This window comes from Brachyhypopomus gauderio, chromosome 15, assembly GCF_052324685.1.
Source record: "Brachyhypopomus gauderio isolate BG-103 chromosome 15, BGAUD_0.2, whole genome shotgun sequence".
NCBI classification, from domain to species: domain Eukaryota; kingdom Metazoa; phylum Chordata; class Actinopteri; order Gymnotiformes; family Hypopomidae; genus Brachyhypopomus; species Brachyhypopomus gauderio.
Window position 1 is genome coordinate 17,251,015 of NC_135225.1, and position 16,587 is coordinate 17,267,601.

Here is a 16,587-nt window from a genome sequence, read left to right on the forward strand (position 1 = left end):
GAACGGACAAACACCGATACTGTCCAAATGAAGAATCTACTGATGAATACTTGTCAATGTTTCGTGTCCCTTGCATTGACTGTACAGCCTTCAGACCTTAGGCCTACCAGTTGATGTGGAACACATACACACTTGAAGCTTTTAATCTCACTGGAATTACTGAAGTGCCTCACAGTCTCGTCAAGCACGAAGAGAGTCCTGCGTCAGAGGCGAACGAGCCGTAGGCCGTGACGACACCGGAAGCTCGGCCGGGCCGATGACGTCATCACGGAGAAGGACGTTCGCACCATCGATATTGGAGCAGGAAGCGATGGCGGCGCGAGCGTGAAACGCAAGTGGCTTCGTCTTTTTCCTATAATCTCAATTATGGCTGCGATGTCTTGCAACGAGGCGATCTGTATACGTCTGGCAGTAAACCAGCAGCTTGGGGAATAGCTAAATACCAGAAACGGATGACTGCAAACAACCGGTCTTTTTTTTTTTCTTCAGAAAAAGAGGCAGGATCCAGCGGACAGGAGCGAGAAAACAAAACTAGCTAGAGGGAGCTATAGCGGGGTAGCTGGAGCTGCCAACATGAAGGAGGCACTGGGTTGTGGTATGCGCTGCTCCGTCGGGTTTCTGTCCCGGAGAACGATTACCGGACACCCGCCACTGAAGGAGGAGTTCCAGAGACGCCGCCTGGCCGGCTGCACCAGCCTGTATAAGAAGGACATGCTGGGGCATTTCGGCTGCGTGAACGCCATAGAGTTCTCCAACAATGGTGGGCAGTGGCTGGTGTCTGGTGAGTGGGGCGCGTCTGGAAATACATCCCCGGTGTTGACGCCGTGTCTCACGGGCGGAGAGCACGTCTGGTGTTTCACAGGTGTCGGGCGGTGTGGTACAAACGGGAGTGTAGTTGGTGAAATTGGACGGACGCGTAGCGCGCAGCCCGGAGAAGAGCCGAACTTGCCTCACGAAATGGAGCCTGGAGATGACGGAGAAGCTGTAGCGTAACTTCAGAGTTGCTCCCCGGGGAGGCAACTGGCGCTGTGAATGTGCTGTAAATCTACAAGTAAAAGCTTAAAAAAAGGAAATGTTGTTAAGGATGTAACTAGGTTAAATGTTTGGTTTAATCCTGATCACGTTTGGGTCTTTGACAGCAGTTCGTCAGGCTCAACTTTTAAGCTTTTTTTTAAAGTGACAGGTCAAGATATTTATCTGCAAGATGGACGTTGTTGATTGCCAAAGCGACTAAGCGTGAACACTACAAGCGGTCGTGTGCTCAAAGTTACGGGGGTGTGTGTGTTTGGGGTGGGGGTTAAATCGTTTTCAAAGTATGTTTTAATGTGTATGTTTATAACGTGCAAAACTACAGTTGCGCAGCTGCTATGTTTCTTCAGAGCGACTCCAAGGCCGTGTGTGTTGACCGCGGCTTTGAGATGGTCGAAGGAGCATTAAAACCTCGTCTATTAGCCGCAGTTATTGTAGATCCTTTTGAACGCCGCAAAAGGCTGAAGTGAAATAACCTTAAACTTGATTTACTTAGTCATGCTGCATATCTGAGTGGCTTCTGTGGTCAACGTGTACGCACACATTGTGGGGCGGGTTACATGTAGATTACTGCAGAATACACAGTCTGATAAAATACAGTAGATAATGCATGAACAGTGTTAATGTCATCATCGGCAGAGCTCAGTCTTTAAGCTGCTGGCGTTTTCCTAACTGCAGGTGGACTGAGAATATGGCTGATAATGTCACTCTTGCAGTAACGAACTGTTATTTCATCCTGGCTGTTTTAAATAGTAATGTCTGGCAGTCTGTAGCAGGAAAGAGACAAACTTTGGTTTACTTGCTAGTAGGGATAGCGAGACTCAGATATTTAGCTGAGTGTTTCTCTCTGCAGTCTGGCTGTATTCTTGACTGATGAGAAATGTATACAACGAATAATCCAAATTATGAACACCTGTCACTGAAGTGAATCAGAATTTCGTCAGCTAAGAGCAAAGGTCCAGACTCTGAGGCTGGGCCAAGGTTCAGTGCTTGTGTACCAGTGTATAGGGACAGTTCTGCTCCAAGTTTGACTACAGGTGAGGCTCACAACTAGGAGCTGTTATCCAGATCAGTTGGCCAATATGTCAATTATATTAAAATCATAGTGAGCTCTGTTCAGAAGGCTGAAGTTGTTCCTTTTCTAGTTGTGTGTTGATTGTAGTTCACCAGTAAAGTTGAGATAATTTTGCTGTTTCTACAGCGGATCTGAGGGAGTGAATCAGGTGAGATAACCAATTTGAAGTTGCAGGTGAGCCAAATACTGCAGTGTTTTGCTGAGGGTTTGGGGGTAAGGGGGTGAACATGTTTACTTCCTCACTACAGGCACAAATCCATGTTCATAAGTGTTAGATGTTCAAGTTCAGTAACAGAAATCAATGTGTTTAAGCCTTTTGTGGTTGAGCACTTTAAAACTCACTATAAAAAGCAAAAACTCACTATACTCCTACAGTGGCTGGGAATGTGATTCCTTATGAGATGTGCAGATTGAAAAGGGTCTTTATAGTTGTCCTGTGGATGTCCAATCTGGAGGCTGCCTGGGGAGTCCTGGGGCTCTCCGTGTCAGCCGAGTTGAGACGTAGGAGGCAGGAGCCAGCAGACCTCTGCAGTTATGCTTTGTAAATAAACAGGAGCTTGATGATTCTGGTGTTGCCTTGAATAACATTACAAAAACACAGCAGGAAGGCGCTGACGGAGCAGCATTTAAGACCATGGCAACCCGGCACAGAGTAATAGGAGCTGTCCAAGTGTTATATACTGTCAATAGAAAGCCAGAGTCTATTTCTGTGAGCTGACCGTGGACACAGTATTGCCAAAACTGCACCATACTTTATATTTTTGTATTTATATATTTTTACAAGTATCCTCTAAGGTACATGCAAAGTCCAGTAAAATTGTACTTGCAATGTCAAAAGTATTCCATTCTGTTTGATTTCTGTCTTTTTGTTCTATACAAAGTTTGGATGATTTTATATGAATTGGCAACTAACCTGTGTGTGTGTCTGTGGGGTGTAGGGGGAGATGACCGTCGAGTGCTACTATGGCACATGGAGAAGGCGATCCACTCACGGGCCAAACCAGTCAAACTCAAGGGGGAGCACCTTTCCAACATCTTCTGCCTGGCTTTTGACAGCACCAATAAACGTGTTTTCTCTGGAGGTAAGGAATATTCCTTCATATATCGTGGTTGTGGTACAGATTACGTGTTACAAAAATATTAGATTTTAAGTAAAAGAGTTTGTCATGGATGTGTTTGGTGTGATCAGAAGCCCAAAAAGTTATAGATATCTTGAATTTCTTTACTTTCCAGCTGGGCTTGAATTTTGTAATACCAATAGAACACTGCTGTCTGAAAGTGGGCTATAAGAGAGTTTTGAGTTTGTCTAAAACATTGTAGAATTGATTTAAAGTTTTAAATTACTAGTTAGTAGTAACTTAAAAACAAATTTAATATGTTTAGATGACTTTTTAAATCACGATGTAAACTTGTTCAGATAAAAGCTGAACATGAAGATATATTGACATGAAATATTTAGCTGATTGTGAGTTGTGCTTGATTTGTGCAGCCTGAATGTGGGGACTGGGTTGTGTGCTGGTTTTGTGGGGACTGGGTTGTGTGCTGGTTTTGTGGGGACTGGGTTGTGTGCTGGTTTTGTGGGGACTGGGTTGTGTGCTGGTTTTGTGGGGACTGGGTTGTGTGCTGGTTTTGTGGGGATTGGGTTGTGTGCTGGTTTTGTGGGGACTGGGTTGTGTGCTGGTTTTGTGGGGACTGAGCTGTGTGGTTTTTTTGGTCTGGTCCAGGGAATGATGAACAGGTGATCCTTCATGATGTGGAGCGCGGCGAGACTCTGAATGTGTTCCTCCACGATGATGCCGTATACGGTCTGTCCGTTAGCCCCGTAAACGATAACGTGTTTGCCAGTTCCTCTGATGATGGTCGAGTTCTAATCTGGGACACACGTGAGCCACCTCACGGAGGTACGCATGCACATGTGCGCGCACTCACACACACACACACACACAAACACACGCACTCGTGCACTGAGCAGGGTTACAGCCATAGTGAGGTACATCCTACTCCCCTCAATGCTCCAAAATACCAATAAATTAGTCTTGTGCTCTTTATCAGAAGGCCACAGAAGCACACAGCGTATCCCCATTGTCATTTAATTTACTCTTTGTTCTTCCATTCGTCCAAGCTCCCCTCCGTAATTGCACTGCCCATCTGCACTGGAGTCTTCCTCCTGTCGACCGCGGGGCAAGATTTGAGAAGATGGGGCTGCTTTTGGCTCCTGACCTGAGGGTTGATGCTTAAGAGTTTCAGCCATATTTAACAGCTTTGCTTTCTGCTGTTTTTAATTTTTATGGTTTTCATAATGTCCTTTGTTTTGTTCTTGAACTTTGTCCTCTCTCTCTCTCTCTCTCTCTCTCTCTCTCTCTCTCTCTCTCTCTCTCTCTCTCTCTCTCTCTCTCTCTCTCTCTCTCTCTCTCTCTCTCTCCTCTCTCTCTCTCTCTCTCTCTCTCTCTCTCTCTCTCTCTCTCTCTCTCTCTGTGTGTGTGTAAGGGTTGTTTTAACCTTTACATGAAAGTTAAATAAGCTAAATGGTAAAGATTGGCATCGCTGTTCTGACATTTGTCAACCACACGCTCGGTTATCTTTAGCTCCCCCTGCTGGGAGAGTGCTTTATCGCAGGGAGAGTGTAACTTCACACTGGTGTCTGCGTAGTGTGGCCAGAAGACTGCATGCTGCACTGAGCCATCTTGTCCCAGTTCTCAGGTGTTAACTCTGTCTTGATTCTGCTGAGCTGAAACAAGTGACCAGCTGTTTGACCCAGGAAGAAAAATAATTGCACCGAGGCTTCTGCAGTCTTCCATGTGTAGTACCGCTTACCTCCAGGCCTGTACCAACCCAGTGCACCCTTATAGGGATGCATTCTGGGCACTGGTACAAAACACTCAGTTTCTGCAGATGGATCAAGCTTATTTCATCACGAAGGTGGAGATGCAGGAATAACGTACCTAATATCAGGCTGGATAGTCCAGACAAAAACTTAATATTTTCTAGAAATTATGTATATTGCAATTGTGACATGGCTGATCCCATGTGGGTCTGCTCTGCTTTCCTGTCCTGCACTGGCTCGTCCTGCACTGGCTCGTCCTGCACTGGCTCGTCCTGCACTGGCTGTTCAAGGCTGTTTCTACGCATGTCCCAGTTTGGCGTACACTAATGTGTCCCTAATCATCTAATGCATTTCGTTATACAAGCATGTGGATGCTCTCCAGTGTGTTCCGAGTTTTTATGGTTATTAAATGGCCACATGTAAAAAAAAAATGGAAGTGGCCATGAAAGTGATTGGAACACCTGATTCCGATCATTTGGATGGGTGAGCGAATACTTCTGGTAATATATTGTAATTTCTGTAGGGCAAGAACAGGCAGATGCAGTGGGACGAATATTTGCATTACGAATGTTTGGGGGCAGATAGAAACAGCTACAGCACGAATCATCTCCAATAAGATTGCGTGCAGAATCTGGGAGGTCTGCTGAAATGGCATGATTAATAGTGGCCTGGATAGAAGACTAACTGTGGAGTGATATCAGAGATGTTCCACGTAGAAAAAGTAGTGTCAGAAAGCTGGTTGATTGCTCCTGTCTTGTAAATTGATTGCTCCTGTCTTGTAAAGGTCTTCTCTCCAAACAGCAGCTCCACCTTAATCAGCTTTTTAAATAACAATGTCACTCCTTTTCTTTACATTTTTAAGGGCTGAGTGTTCTTCCTCGGGTAGATTACGTTTTTTAGGTTTTATGTTACTAATAATGTTTGTTACTAATTTCTCTTTCACAGGAACTAATATAAAAATCGAATGCTTCAAATTCCCCTGTAGGTGTCCAGGAAGATTTAGTTTGAGTTATATTTAGAGTAGTCAAGGTTTTCATTGACATCATGTTGTGTATATTTGAATATCTTGGCTATTTTAATTAAAATAAGCATGTAGTCTTAAACGTCTGAAATAATCTTTAGTGTCATTAATGGACTTAAATTCATTAGTGATAGTGCTCCTTAAGCACTGATGTTAATTGTTTGATAGTAGTCATGATTGTAAGTTTGCAGTAAAAAATATAAAAACCTGAAGATTTGAGCTATAAGCTGCAGTGTAAAGTTTTCAGAGAAACAGGATGTTTAGAACAAAGGTCCTGTGGGTATATATACATGTATTATATATCTTCCTTCGAACGTTGGTCCACAAATTCTTACCCTTACTTTTTCAACCTTATCTATATATTTCGGTTACTGGCAAATGACCTAGAATGAACTAGGACATTTGCTGGGCATTCCAGTTACCCCTTTTAACCCTTGTGTGGTGGTGTGTTGTAGAACCATTCTGCCTGGCCAACTACCCATCAGCCTTCCACAGCGTGATGTTCAACCCCGTGGAGCCCCGGCTGTTGGCCACAGCCAACTCCAAAGAGGGTGTGGGTCTCTGGGACATCCGCAAGCCACGCAGGTGAGTCCTGGGACACCTTGTTTGCCTGGAGAATAGAGAGACTCTCTCTCTCTGTCTGTCTCTAGCAGTTACTCTCAGGATGCTGCACTGACTCTGACCTCTAGAGGGCAGTAGCACAATGCAACAGTCTACAAGAAGTCAATAATTTGCCCTCATTAACCAGGATTAAAGTACCCCTATCTCAATGAACAAGTCCCTTTATCTGTCCCCCTTATCTGTGTGTGTGTGTGTGTGTGTGTGTGTGTGTGTGTGTGTGTGTGTGTGTGTGTGTGTGTGTGTGTGTGTGTGTGTGTGTGTGTGTGTGTGTGTGTAGCTCACTGCTGCGGTACGGAGGCAGTCTCTCCCTGCAGAGTGCCATGAGTGTGCGTTTCAACAGTGCGGGCACCCAGCTGCTGGCCCTACGCCGCCGTCTGCCCCCCGTCCTGTACGAGCTGCACTCCCGCCTGCCCAGCTTCCAGTTCGACAACCAGGGATACTTCAACTCCTGCACCATGAAGAGCTGCTGCTTCGCCGGAGACAGAGACCAGGTACGCACGCACACACACACACACACACACACACGCGTACTAGAGGTGTCTTTAACTAAGGATTTTCACAGTCGAATCTGATTCGTCAAATTTTCCCTTTAGTCGATTAATGGTCGAATCAGGGTTTTTTTTCTAAAGCGCACGGGATCCCGTTCTCATTCAGGACTTCGAAAGGAAAAACCTAAAACACTCAGATAAGTAAATAAACATGGTAGGTTGGCTTTATTCAGCTTAAATTTATTTACTTATTTATTTTTAAATGAAACGTTAGAGGATAGGCACTGTGCAAAATGTCAAAAATATTTTAAATAAAATATGCCTGCCTGAAAATATAAAAACAATTTGCCACACAACAGCAAAAAAATATAAGGTTCAAGTAACGTGGTTTAAAAAGCTAACGACAACAAAAAAAGTTTATAGTCCTACTTTGCGAGACGCACCGCGACGAGACGACATGACCAAAACGACAGCTGAACTTTTTGGGTTTATTTTTTTCACTTGTTCAGCTCCGCTCATTTGGATTGTGCAACTGCAGGGTGTGATTTATTAATGTGTAGTAAGGAAGAAGCCTATTGTTAATTTTATTTGACAAAAGGATATATATAACAAAGACAGACATTTCATGTAACAACTAATGCTTAGCAGCATCCTTGGGCACCCCTATGCAGTTAGAATGGTACATTTGACTATGACGTTCATAGTCGACTATAATCGAATCAGAGACTGTTGCAGGTTACTCCTAACGTGTACACACACACACACACGTACGCACGCATTCACACGTGCACACATACACGTACGCACACACGTATGCACACATACACACACGCACACCCACAGACACACACATGTGTAAACACGTGCGCGTGCACACACACACCCACACAAACGTATACCCACCCGCGTGTGCACCCACACACACACACACACACACACACACACACACGTGCACACATATACACACACGTGCACACACACACACGTGCACACACACACACGTGCACACACACACGTGCACACATGCACACACATGTGCACCCTCCCACACACACACACGTGTGCACCCACCCACACACGCGTGCACCCACCCACACACGTGTGCAGCCACCCACACGTGCACACACACACACACACACCACACACACACGTGCGCACCCACCCACACACACGTGCGCACCCACCCACACACACGTGTGCAGCCACCCACACACACGTGCGCACACACACACACACACACACACGTGCGCACCCACCCACACACACGTGCGCACCCACCCACACACACGTGCGCACCCACCCACACACACGTGAGCACACACGCATGCACACTAAGACATACCCACACGCACGCATGCACACCCAGACAAACACCCACATGTGTGTACACCTGGGCACACAGGTCTGCACACCCACCCACATACAAGCGTGCACACACAACCACACAAGTGCGCGCACACAGCTGTGCACACATATATGCACGTGCAAGCACACACATGCTCTGTATGAAATTATGTGTTACATTCACTCCGGTGAAAGAAATAGATGTATTGTTGGTCTTGATTTGCCTTTTTTAAATAAACGCGTTTAGATTCAGGAACTGGAAAAAAAATGGCCTCAAGTCACTCCTCCCTTTGTCAGCACTTGTGAGGACATTTGGAAGAACATTTACTGACACACACACACTCACACTGTCACTGTCTGGGCCGCATACTCAAACAGGCAAACACACACACTCACACTCTCACTGTCTGGGCCGCATACTCAAACAGGCACACACACACACACACACTCACACTGTCACTGTCTGGGCCGCATACTCAAACAGGCACACACACACACACACGCTCACACTCTCACTGTCTGGGCCGCATACTCAAACAGGCACACACACACACACGCTCATACTCTCACTGTCTGGGCCGCATACTCAAACAGGCACACACACACACACGCTCACACTCTCACTGTCTGGGCCGCATACTCAAACAGGCACACACACACACACGCTCACACTCTCACTGTCTGGGCCGCATACTCAAACAGGCACACACACACACACGCTCATACTCTCACTGTCTGGGCCGCATACTCAAACAGGCACACACACACACACGCTCACACTCTCACTGTCTGGGCCGCATACTCAAACAGGCACACACACACACACACACACTCACACTCTCACTGTCTGGGCCGCATACTCAAACAGGCACACACACGCTCCCTCCCGCACAGACACGCATGCCTGCGCTTGGGCTCATTCCAGAAGATCCATGTTGAGCTCCAGCCGCTGTTCTCCACCCTCTGCTCTGCTACTCCACCCTCTGCCTCTCCTGTGGGCTTCTGCCATCATCTACCTATCAGGGTGGAGTACTGGGGCTTCTCCACGCCCTGCCCGCCTCTGTAGCACCACTAATCATTTTTACTAGGCAACTGTTGGTAAAAAATAGTGTAGTCATAATTTCCATAGCTAAAGTACACAAAAGTGACATGACCATTTTATTATTTTTATTATTATTAGTGCAGTTAATTGACAACAGCAAAATAATAATTGAATAGTGTTTTAGTTAACAGCCAAACACAAGCTTTAAACACAGGCTCTAAATTAAAGTCATTGCTTAGTTGCTCACGACCTGTAGGTTGAACGTGGGGACCTTTAAACATTTCAGTATTTATCTGGCAGCAGAATCACAGGTAACACTAAATCTGAATAAATGTTTAATAAATCTGAATAGTTGTATAGTAGTACCATAATACTACATACACACATACAGATAAAGCATCCTATAGTACGTAAACCATGCTAATCATGTGTGAACTCCGTCAGTGTCTGGAGGAAAGTGTCTGAGTTCGGACTTTGGGCCTCTTGGAATGTGATCAAGCGGGGTCCCCGTCTCTGAGGGAGTGAGTGAATGGGTGAACTCCTTTAAGACCCGATCCAGCTCGAGAAACAGCTCCAGGCTGTTCGCTGGTGTTTACTTTGAAAGGAACCTTTCACCCCAAATCCCCAGAGTTGTGGAGGTGCTGCTAGCACAGTTGCTGCTGTGCGTGGAAAATGTTGGCCGGGGGGGTTTAATGCGTTCCAGTCGGGTGCATTGACCTGTCGTTGTGGTGAATGGTAGACAAATTCCTCCTTGGTATGGCGTATCCATGTTGAATTTTGAAGTTTGGACAAGTTACCTGTTTAACCCGGTTCACATTTGTGGGGATTGTACTAATTTCCATCAGGCCCATGTTAACTGAAATGAAAATCTGTCATGAATTTAACAATAGCCATATATAGACTTCTCAGAAGACACAGCTGTTACTCTCCTGATGGGACTGTTACAGATTTCCTGGTGCCATGCCATTGGTCCAATCGGCTGTCATTTAAGGACCTGCCAATAAGAGAGCTCTGCCACCTTCCGTGCTGCAGCGTGTGTTCCGATATGCACTGGTACTGTGTGTGGCGGGAAGTGAGCACCTGTAGAGACTTGTTTTATGCTTTTATCAGGGGCAGATCTGAATGTGACTGGGCCCAGCACATTCCTGTGTGGATATGCTGAAGGCTGCGATTGTGTCTGGGCTTTTACTGCACACATCATGTTAAACTGTTCAGGGCTTCCCAGGAATGCATGTTGAGTTTCCTCGCAAGTGTCCGTGTCCTACCAAATTATTGGGGAGTGGTGGGTTTCTCAGAGTCACGGAGCTCTGCTGGACTGAAAGAGAGCATTCTGGAGGTTCCTGAGAGGGACTAAACGATATGTTCCCCAATGAAAACACCCCTCCCCCCTTTCGTGTGTTCAGTTCTTTCAATTTGAACATGAGGGTTTAACAAATGAAATTTAAATCTACACCCTTTGTCATCATGTTTCTAAAGTGAAACATCTACACAGTGTTGGGAGGGTGTGGTGACTTTATATATTTCCTTGTTCATTTCAGTATATCCTGTCTGGTTCTGATGATTTTAATCTCTACATGTGGAGAATCCCCAAAGACCCTGAAGCAGGTAACATATTTGTTTAGCAAGGCTTATATCTTTACATTTATAATTTAGTCTGTAGCTTCACAAAATGCCCTGGAATGTAACCCCCCCCCCCCCCTTTCTGTCTGCAGGAGGTCCAGGTCGTGTGGTGAACGGAGCGTTCATGGTGCTGAAAGGTCACCGTTCGATCGTGAACCAGGTCCGCTTCAATCCGCACACCTACATGATCTGCTCGTCTGGGGTTGAAAAGGTCATCAAGGTCAGTCCCCGGTTCAGCTCTCCTTCCACATTTGTGCTGTCCCCGTCTCCCCGGTTGTAAACTGCCCTCCTGTCCAAATAGCTCTCTTACATCCTCTCACGTTTGCGTGCACGCGCACCCGTCTCGGAGCTCTCGCGTCCTCTCGCGTTTGCGTTCACAAGGCTCTCGCACCCCGTCTCATCCCTCTGGTCGGGCGCAGGAAGGCGGCGTGTTTCGTTGTGCGGCTGTGCCGTGCGCCCTGACATGCCCCAGCCTGAGGCCACCCTGCGTTGGGAGGTTGAGGCGGCAGCTGTGGGCGCCCCGCCCAGCTACCTGGGGCCAGGTGTAGTGCTGTCACGCCTCCACCCTGGAATGCAACCGCATGAGTGCTGCCCCCAGTCATCATTTAGATCAGGGGTACTCAACTGGCGGACCGCGGTCCGGATCCGGACCCGAACGCAGTCCTGTCCGGACCCAATCTCATTCCTGATTAACTGGATACGGACCAAAACAAAACCGTAGCATTTATTTCCGTCACGAGTGTTACGTTTGCCACCCCCGCTCAACAACTTACGTTCGCCACCCCCGCTCAACAACAAGCCTGCCTGGTTGACGCTTCGCGAGCGGCGCGAGGGTCCGCGCGGCGAAAATGACGTAATCGCTGTGGCTCCGCGTGTGCGCGAGTGCCTCGCGCGCTGTCGGTTCGCGAGGTCGTGCACCTCTCGAATTTTGTAACTTCGCGCCGCGCTTCAGCGCAATGAACAAAGTCACGTTTTCAGGGTTCATACACCTTTATAAGGTGGAATTAAAGCACTTGTACGTCACTTTCAAGGTCCATTTCAATATTTCCCAGCATGTTAAACATAATTAAGTTAAATATTTATACATATACTCGAAATAATTCGCTTTTTATCACATTATTTAATGGTTGTTTATTTAAAAAACGCCCAATCTTCACGTCTTCACGTTCTCTCATGTTTCGTCCTGGAATTACAAGAGGCTCGTATTTGTTAACCTAATACAAGAGAACTATTCAGTCAGACAGCTATTTGTTGTGAAACCAAGTAGTTACAATTTCAAGCATTTTAAAGTACTTTAAACTAAATTCCAGCACTTTTCAAACCTAAAACATATAGCAACATTAAAATTGGTCAGGTAAATGTTCATTCCCCTGTTTTGAGGGGTGTTTCTACCACATATCGTTTCGGACAAAACGCCTATCGTTTCGGAGAACACTGCAGTGACGCTCGAAAGTATAAACGCCTCCACCGTTCGCGCACGACCCCCCCCCCCCCCCCCCCCGCTCAACAACTTACGTTCGCCACCCCCCGCCGCACCGGACCTCAGGGCACGGATATCTGCCAAAATTGGACCGCGGACAAATTTAGTTGAGTACGCCTGATTTAGATGCTGTCGCTTAGCTGTAGTTTGACTTGTAGGTTTTTTGATGCAGTCGTGGGGATCTTGGTGGCTCCACCCCTTTTTAAGCCAAGAGCCATACTATAAAGTACTACAGTGAGTCCCCGCTTACCGACGAGGTTAGCAGTCGTAAAGCAGTTTTTGTCGCTAAGTGTTACCCTAGCTTTACGTACGCTTTGATCGTAAATACAGTATAGAAAAAAACTAACAATGTTCTCGTGCGTGCGTACAGCGCGAGAGAACGTTAGCGTTGCATAGATGGGCTGCGGTGGAGGCTTCGCTGCCTCAGCTTATTGTACATAACACTCCACTCTGCTGCCACTGCTCCTCCGTGCACCGCGCAAAATAAAAAAAAAGGTCTGTCGTAACTCCGAGGACTTTATAATTACATGTTTGCTGCTCCCTGCCCCCCCCCCCCCCCCCCCTCTGCATAGGTGTGGAGTCCATACCAGCAGCCGGACAGCATGGGCGATCTGGAAGGCCGTGTGGAGGACAAGTCCCGCTCGCTGTACACGCACGAGGAGTACATCAGCCTGGTGCTGAACAGCGGCAGTGGCCTGTCGCACGACTACGTCAGCCAGTCCATGCAGGAGGACCCGCGCATGATGGCCTTCTTCGACTCGCTCGTGCGCCGTGAGATCGAGGGCTGGAGCTCCGACTCGGACAGCGACCTGAGCGAGGGCGCCATACTGCAGCTGCACGTCAGGGGGCGCCGCTCCACCCGCCCCACCAGGGACGGGGGCGCCGCGACCCCCGGCCCACCCGCCAATGTCGCGAGCACTCGCCATAGCGACTCGGATCACTCCTCGTCCTCGTCCTCGCTGGCCGGGCCGGAGGCGTCGGGGAGCGAGCGAACAGACCAGGATGGGATGGGCTTGCAGAGGAAGAGGGCGGGGCCACGGGCATCTGCCTTCCTTTTGGACCTTGTGAACGAGGACTCGGACTCCAGTGGGTTCTGGTTGGACCCCATGCCCCGCCCACGCTCGCCCAGCCCTCGTGAGAACTCCAGCCTCTCTAGCCATGCCTCCTCTGTGGGTAGAGCCTCCTCCTCCAGCTCCTCCTCCAGCTCCTCCTCTAGCTCCTCCTCCAGTAGTGAAGGAGAGGAGGCGGAGCTCCGGAGGAGCAGTATGCGGCAGCGCAACGCTGCACGAAGGAGACGGCATATGCGTTTGTCTGGCAAGGATTCTACCCAGTCACTGCAGACTGCAACTGATTACAGCACTTACCCCAAAATCTCCATCCATGACCCTTCATCACTGTCCTCTTCTTCAGGGGAAGAAGGTCGACCAGTCAGGAGCAGTGGCAAAGATAGTGGGCGTGGCCTCAAGTCCAGTCCTACCCCCTCTCCAGAAACACAGGCAGAGCCTCAATTTAGAGTCAAAGGTCACTTCACTTCAGGTTTTGATCTCCCTGCGGAGAGGGCGGAGTCGAGGCTCGGCTTCAGGGCGGAACTCGGGGAGGAGTTGGAAAGGGAGAAGAGCAGCGAGGAGGACTTGTCCATGGCACACAGTGGCAGAGAGGAGCTCGATGTAACACCAACCAGCAGGATCCCCTCCGGCTCAGGGGTGAATGGCAGCACCCGTGCCTATGATGAGAGCTGTATAGACTCAACTCCCCCAGGCAGCTCTGAAGCAGAGGCGGAGCTTGGCACTGTTGCGGCAGGCTCTTGGACCCAGGGGGATCCCCGCGGCAGAGAGCGAACCTCTGCTGGTGGTAAGCGGACACATTTGGGATCGGGAGAAGAAGAAGATCCTCCATCAGAGAAGAAGCTTAAGACATGATTGGCCTTCTGATTGGCTGATGTTTGGAGCGGGTCATTTGTTCATTTTCTGGCTTTTTCCAATCTGCAGTGTGTTTGTTTCAGTGTTTGGAAAAAAAAGTTGGTTTTTTTTTTTATTTTTATTTTTTTTACCTTATCCGTTTCTTAGTGTATAGATATACCAGTTTGGTCACACACTTTCTCAATCTTTCACACTCTGTATCTTGATTTCGGGGTGCACCAATATTAATTTTGACCATTAATATTTTGTTTGTATCTGCTGATGCCAATATTGATTCCCATATTCCATATAAGCGTAAATATGAAGAGTAATAAACAAAACAGCTGTGGCATATTTCCCGTGAAAATTGGCCTTTTCGCTGCTATAACAGCCTCACAAGTGTTTTATATACTAGGCCCACTGCAAACTCCAACGTCCGCATTAACACTAAACCCCCATCACTACCAAGTTAATATATTTTGACATTTGCAAATGTTTGGATACTTTTCTATTGTTGTTGTGCATCCCTGCTTCCTGTTGACTCTCACACACTCTCACTAGGTATTTGATGTGTGTGAGGTCTCTGGCCGATGTCATCCGCTCTGCAGTCAAACCCCAGTGATGACTAAAGAACTTAAGATATTAACAATGTTAATACTGTCGAACCATCAAAAAAAATCTGCATCACGGCACATTTACTTTACGTTTTTACCCTTTTTCGTTTTTAGTAGCAGCCTCGAAGAGGTACAGTGTTTCTGGTTTGTCTTGCAGCCTGAGTCCTGTCCCTTTGCAGAGAGGAGTCCTGCATGGGCAGCTGTCATGTGGAACTGCAGCCCTGGGCTGGTTCCTCTGCAGAGGGACTGAGGCATCGCTGTGTGATCTGTAGGGACAGGAGAGTGCAGAGACACTGTTGCCATGGTAACCCCAATGACCAGCAGTGGCGGCAAATCCATTAAAGTTTGCATTTTAGTGTTCCTACGACAACAGCCCCCTGTGTCCTTGCGTGCGTTCGTGCACGCATTGTGTGTGTGTGTGTGTGTGTGTGTGTGTGTGTGTGTGTGTGGGGGGGGGGGGGGGGGGGGGGGGGGCTGTCTGGTGGAGAGTCGCTGCCAAACTGCAGTCTGAGAGATTCTAGAATGCTGAGGTAAGAATTGTCGCCATGGTGATGTGGGAGACTCAGCTCGCATTCCATCTGTGCAAGAGAGGGGCTGCAGGGCTCTGTTGTCATGGCAACGCAGCATTAAATAAAAGGTGTGTGTGCATGTGATTGTTATTATGCGTGTGAATTCTGTACCTACCCTAAAAATAAGGCAGTACTCAGTACTACAGCGTTACATTTGGGAGTACGAAGTTAATATATTCCAAGCTGTGTCCCTTCAGCCTGTGACTGTACTAATCATATATCCTAAATTAATTATGGCATCTTTCGACTTTGAACTGTTAACCAGTACTTAATAAAAACCAACCCACACTCAAACACTGACAGTACTTCAAAACATTTCCAGACATGTCATGTCCCTGTTGAGGAATGACTCTTTTGTTAAACAGTGTATTGTTCTTCACTACCATCTCAGGTGCCTCCAGCTTGCTGTCCTGACCTTTCTCAGTGCCTCTCCTTATAATGTGCAGTCATTAGTCTGGATGAATGGAGTGGAGGAGAATTGCCATGTAGTAGGAAATGGCGGAATTTGGCAGGGTCAGGCTGCGTGCTGTACAAGCATCTGCGTGTAAGGCAAGTGCTACAGTAACCCCCCCCCCACACACACACACACAGTAACTCACCCTCTACAGCATTACGCCCCCTCCTACAGTAATGCACCCCTTCTACAGTAACACCTCCTACAGTAACACGCCCCCTCCTACTCTTTCCTACAGTAACACATTCCCTCCTACAACTCCCCCCTTACAGTAACACGCCCCCTCCTACAGTAACATGCCTCCTCTTACAGTAATTCACCTGTCCTACAGTAAGAGAGATTTCTCCTAATCTCAAAAGAATGCGAGAGACAGGCTCCCTGCCAGCCACCCACGTGCCATCATCAGTTTCTACAGGGAGAAAGTAAGGCCTTCTGGGCCTGCCCATCTCTAACCTGGGAGCAGAGGGAAGAGACCTGGGGGAGCAGGATCTGTGAGCTGGGCTGTAAT

The 16,587-nt window shown here is 47.7% G+C and overlaps 1 protein-coding gene across 1 annotated transcript; it reads left to right on the forward strand.

Annotated features, from left to right (window-relative positions):
- The first annotated feature begins 275 nt into the window (after nt 1-275).
- Nucleotides 276-15,715, forward strand: dcaf5 (ddb1 and cul4 associated factor 5). Its single transcript, XM_076974462.1, has 8 exons — nt 276-781; nt 3,043-3,186; nt 3,829-4,005; nt 6,405-6,534; nt 6,848-7,061; nt 10,983-11,049; nt 11,157-11,284; nt 13,117-15,715. The coding sequence occupies exons 1-8, from the start codon at nt 574-576 to the stop codon at nt 14,461-14,463; spliced, it is 2,415 nt and encodes an 804-aa protein (XP_076830577.1). The 5' UTR covers nt 276-573; the 3' UTR covers nt 14,464-15,715.
- The last annotated feature ends 872 nt before the right edge of the window (nt 15,716-16,587 follow it).

Excerpts from the sequence above, each read along its gene's own strand:
- dcaf5 (XM_076974462.1), top strand. The coding sequence starts at position 574 with ATGAAGGAGGCACTGGGTTGTGGTATGCGCTGCTCCGTCGGGTTTCTG. Across the intron at positions 3,187-3,828 it reads TAAACGTGTTTTCTCTGGAG|GGAATGATGAACAGGTGATC; the intron begins GTAAGGAATATT and ends GGTCTGGTCCAG. Across the intron at positions 4,006-6,404 it reads ACGTGAGCCACCTCACGGAG|AACCATTCTGCCTGGCCAAC; the intron begins GTACGCATGCAC and ends GGTGTGTTGTAG.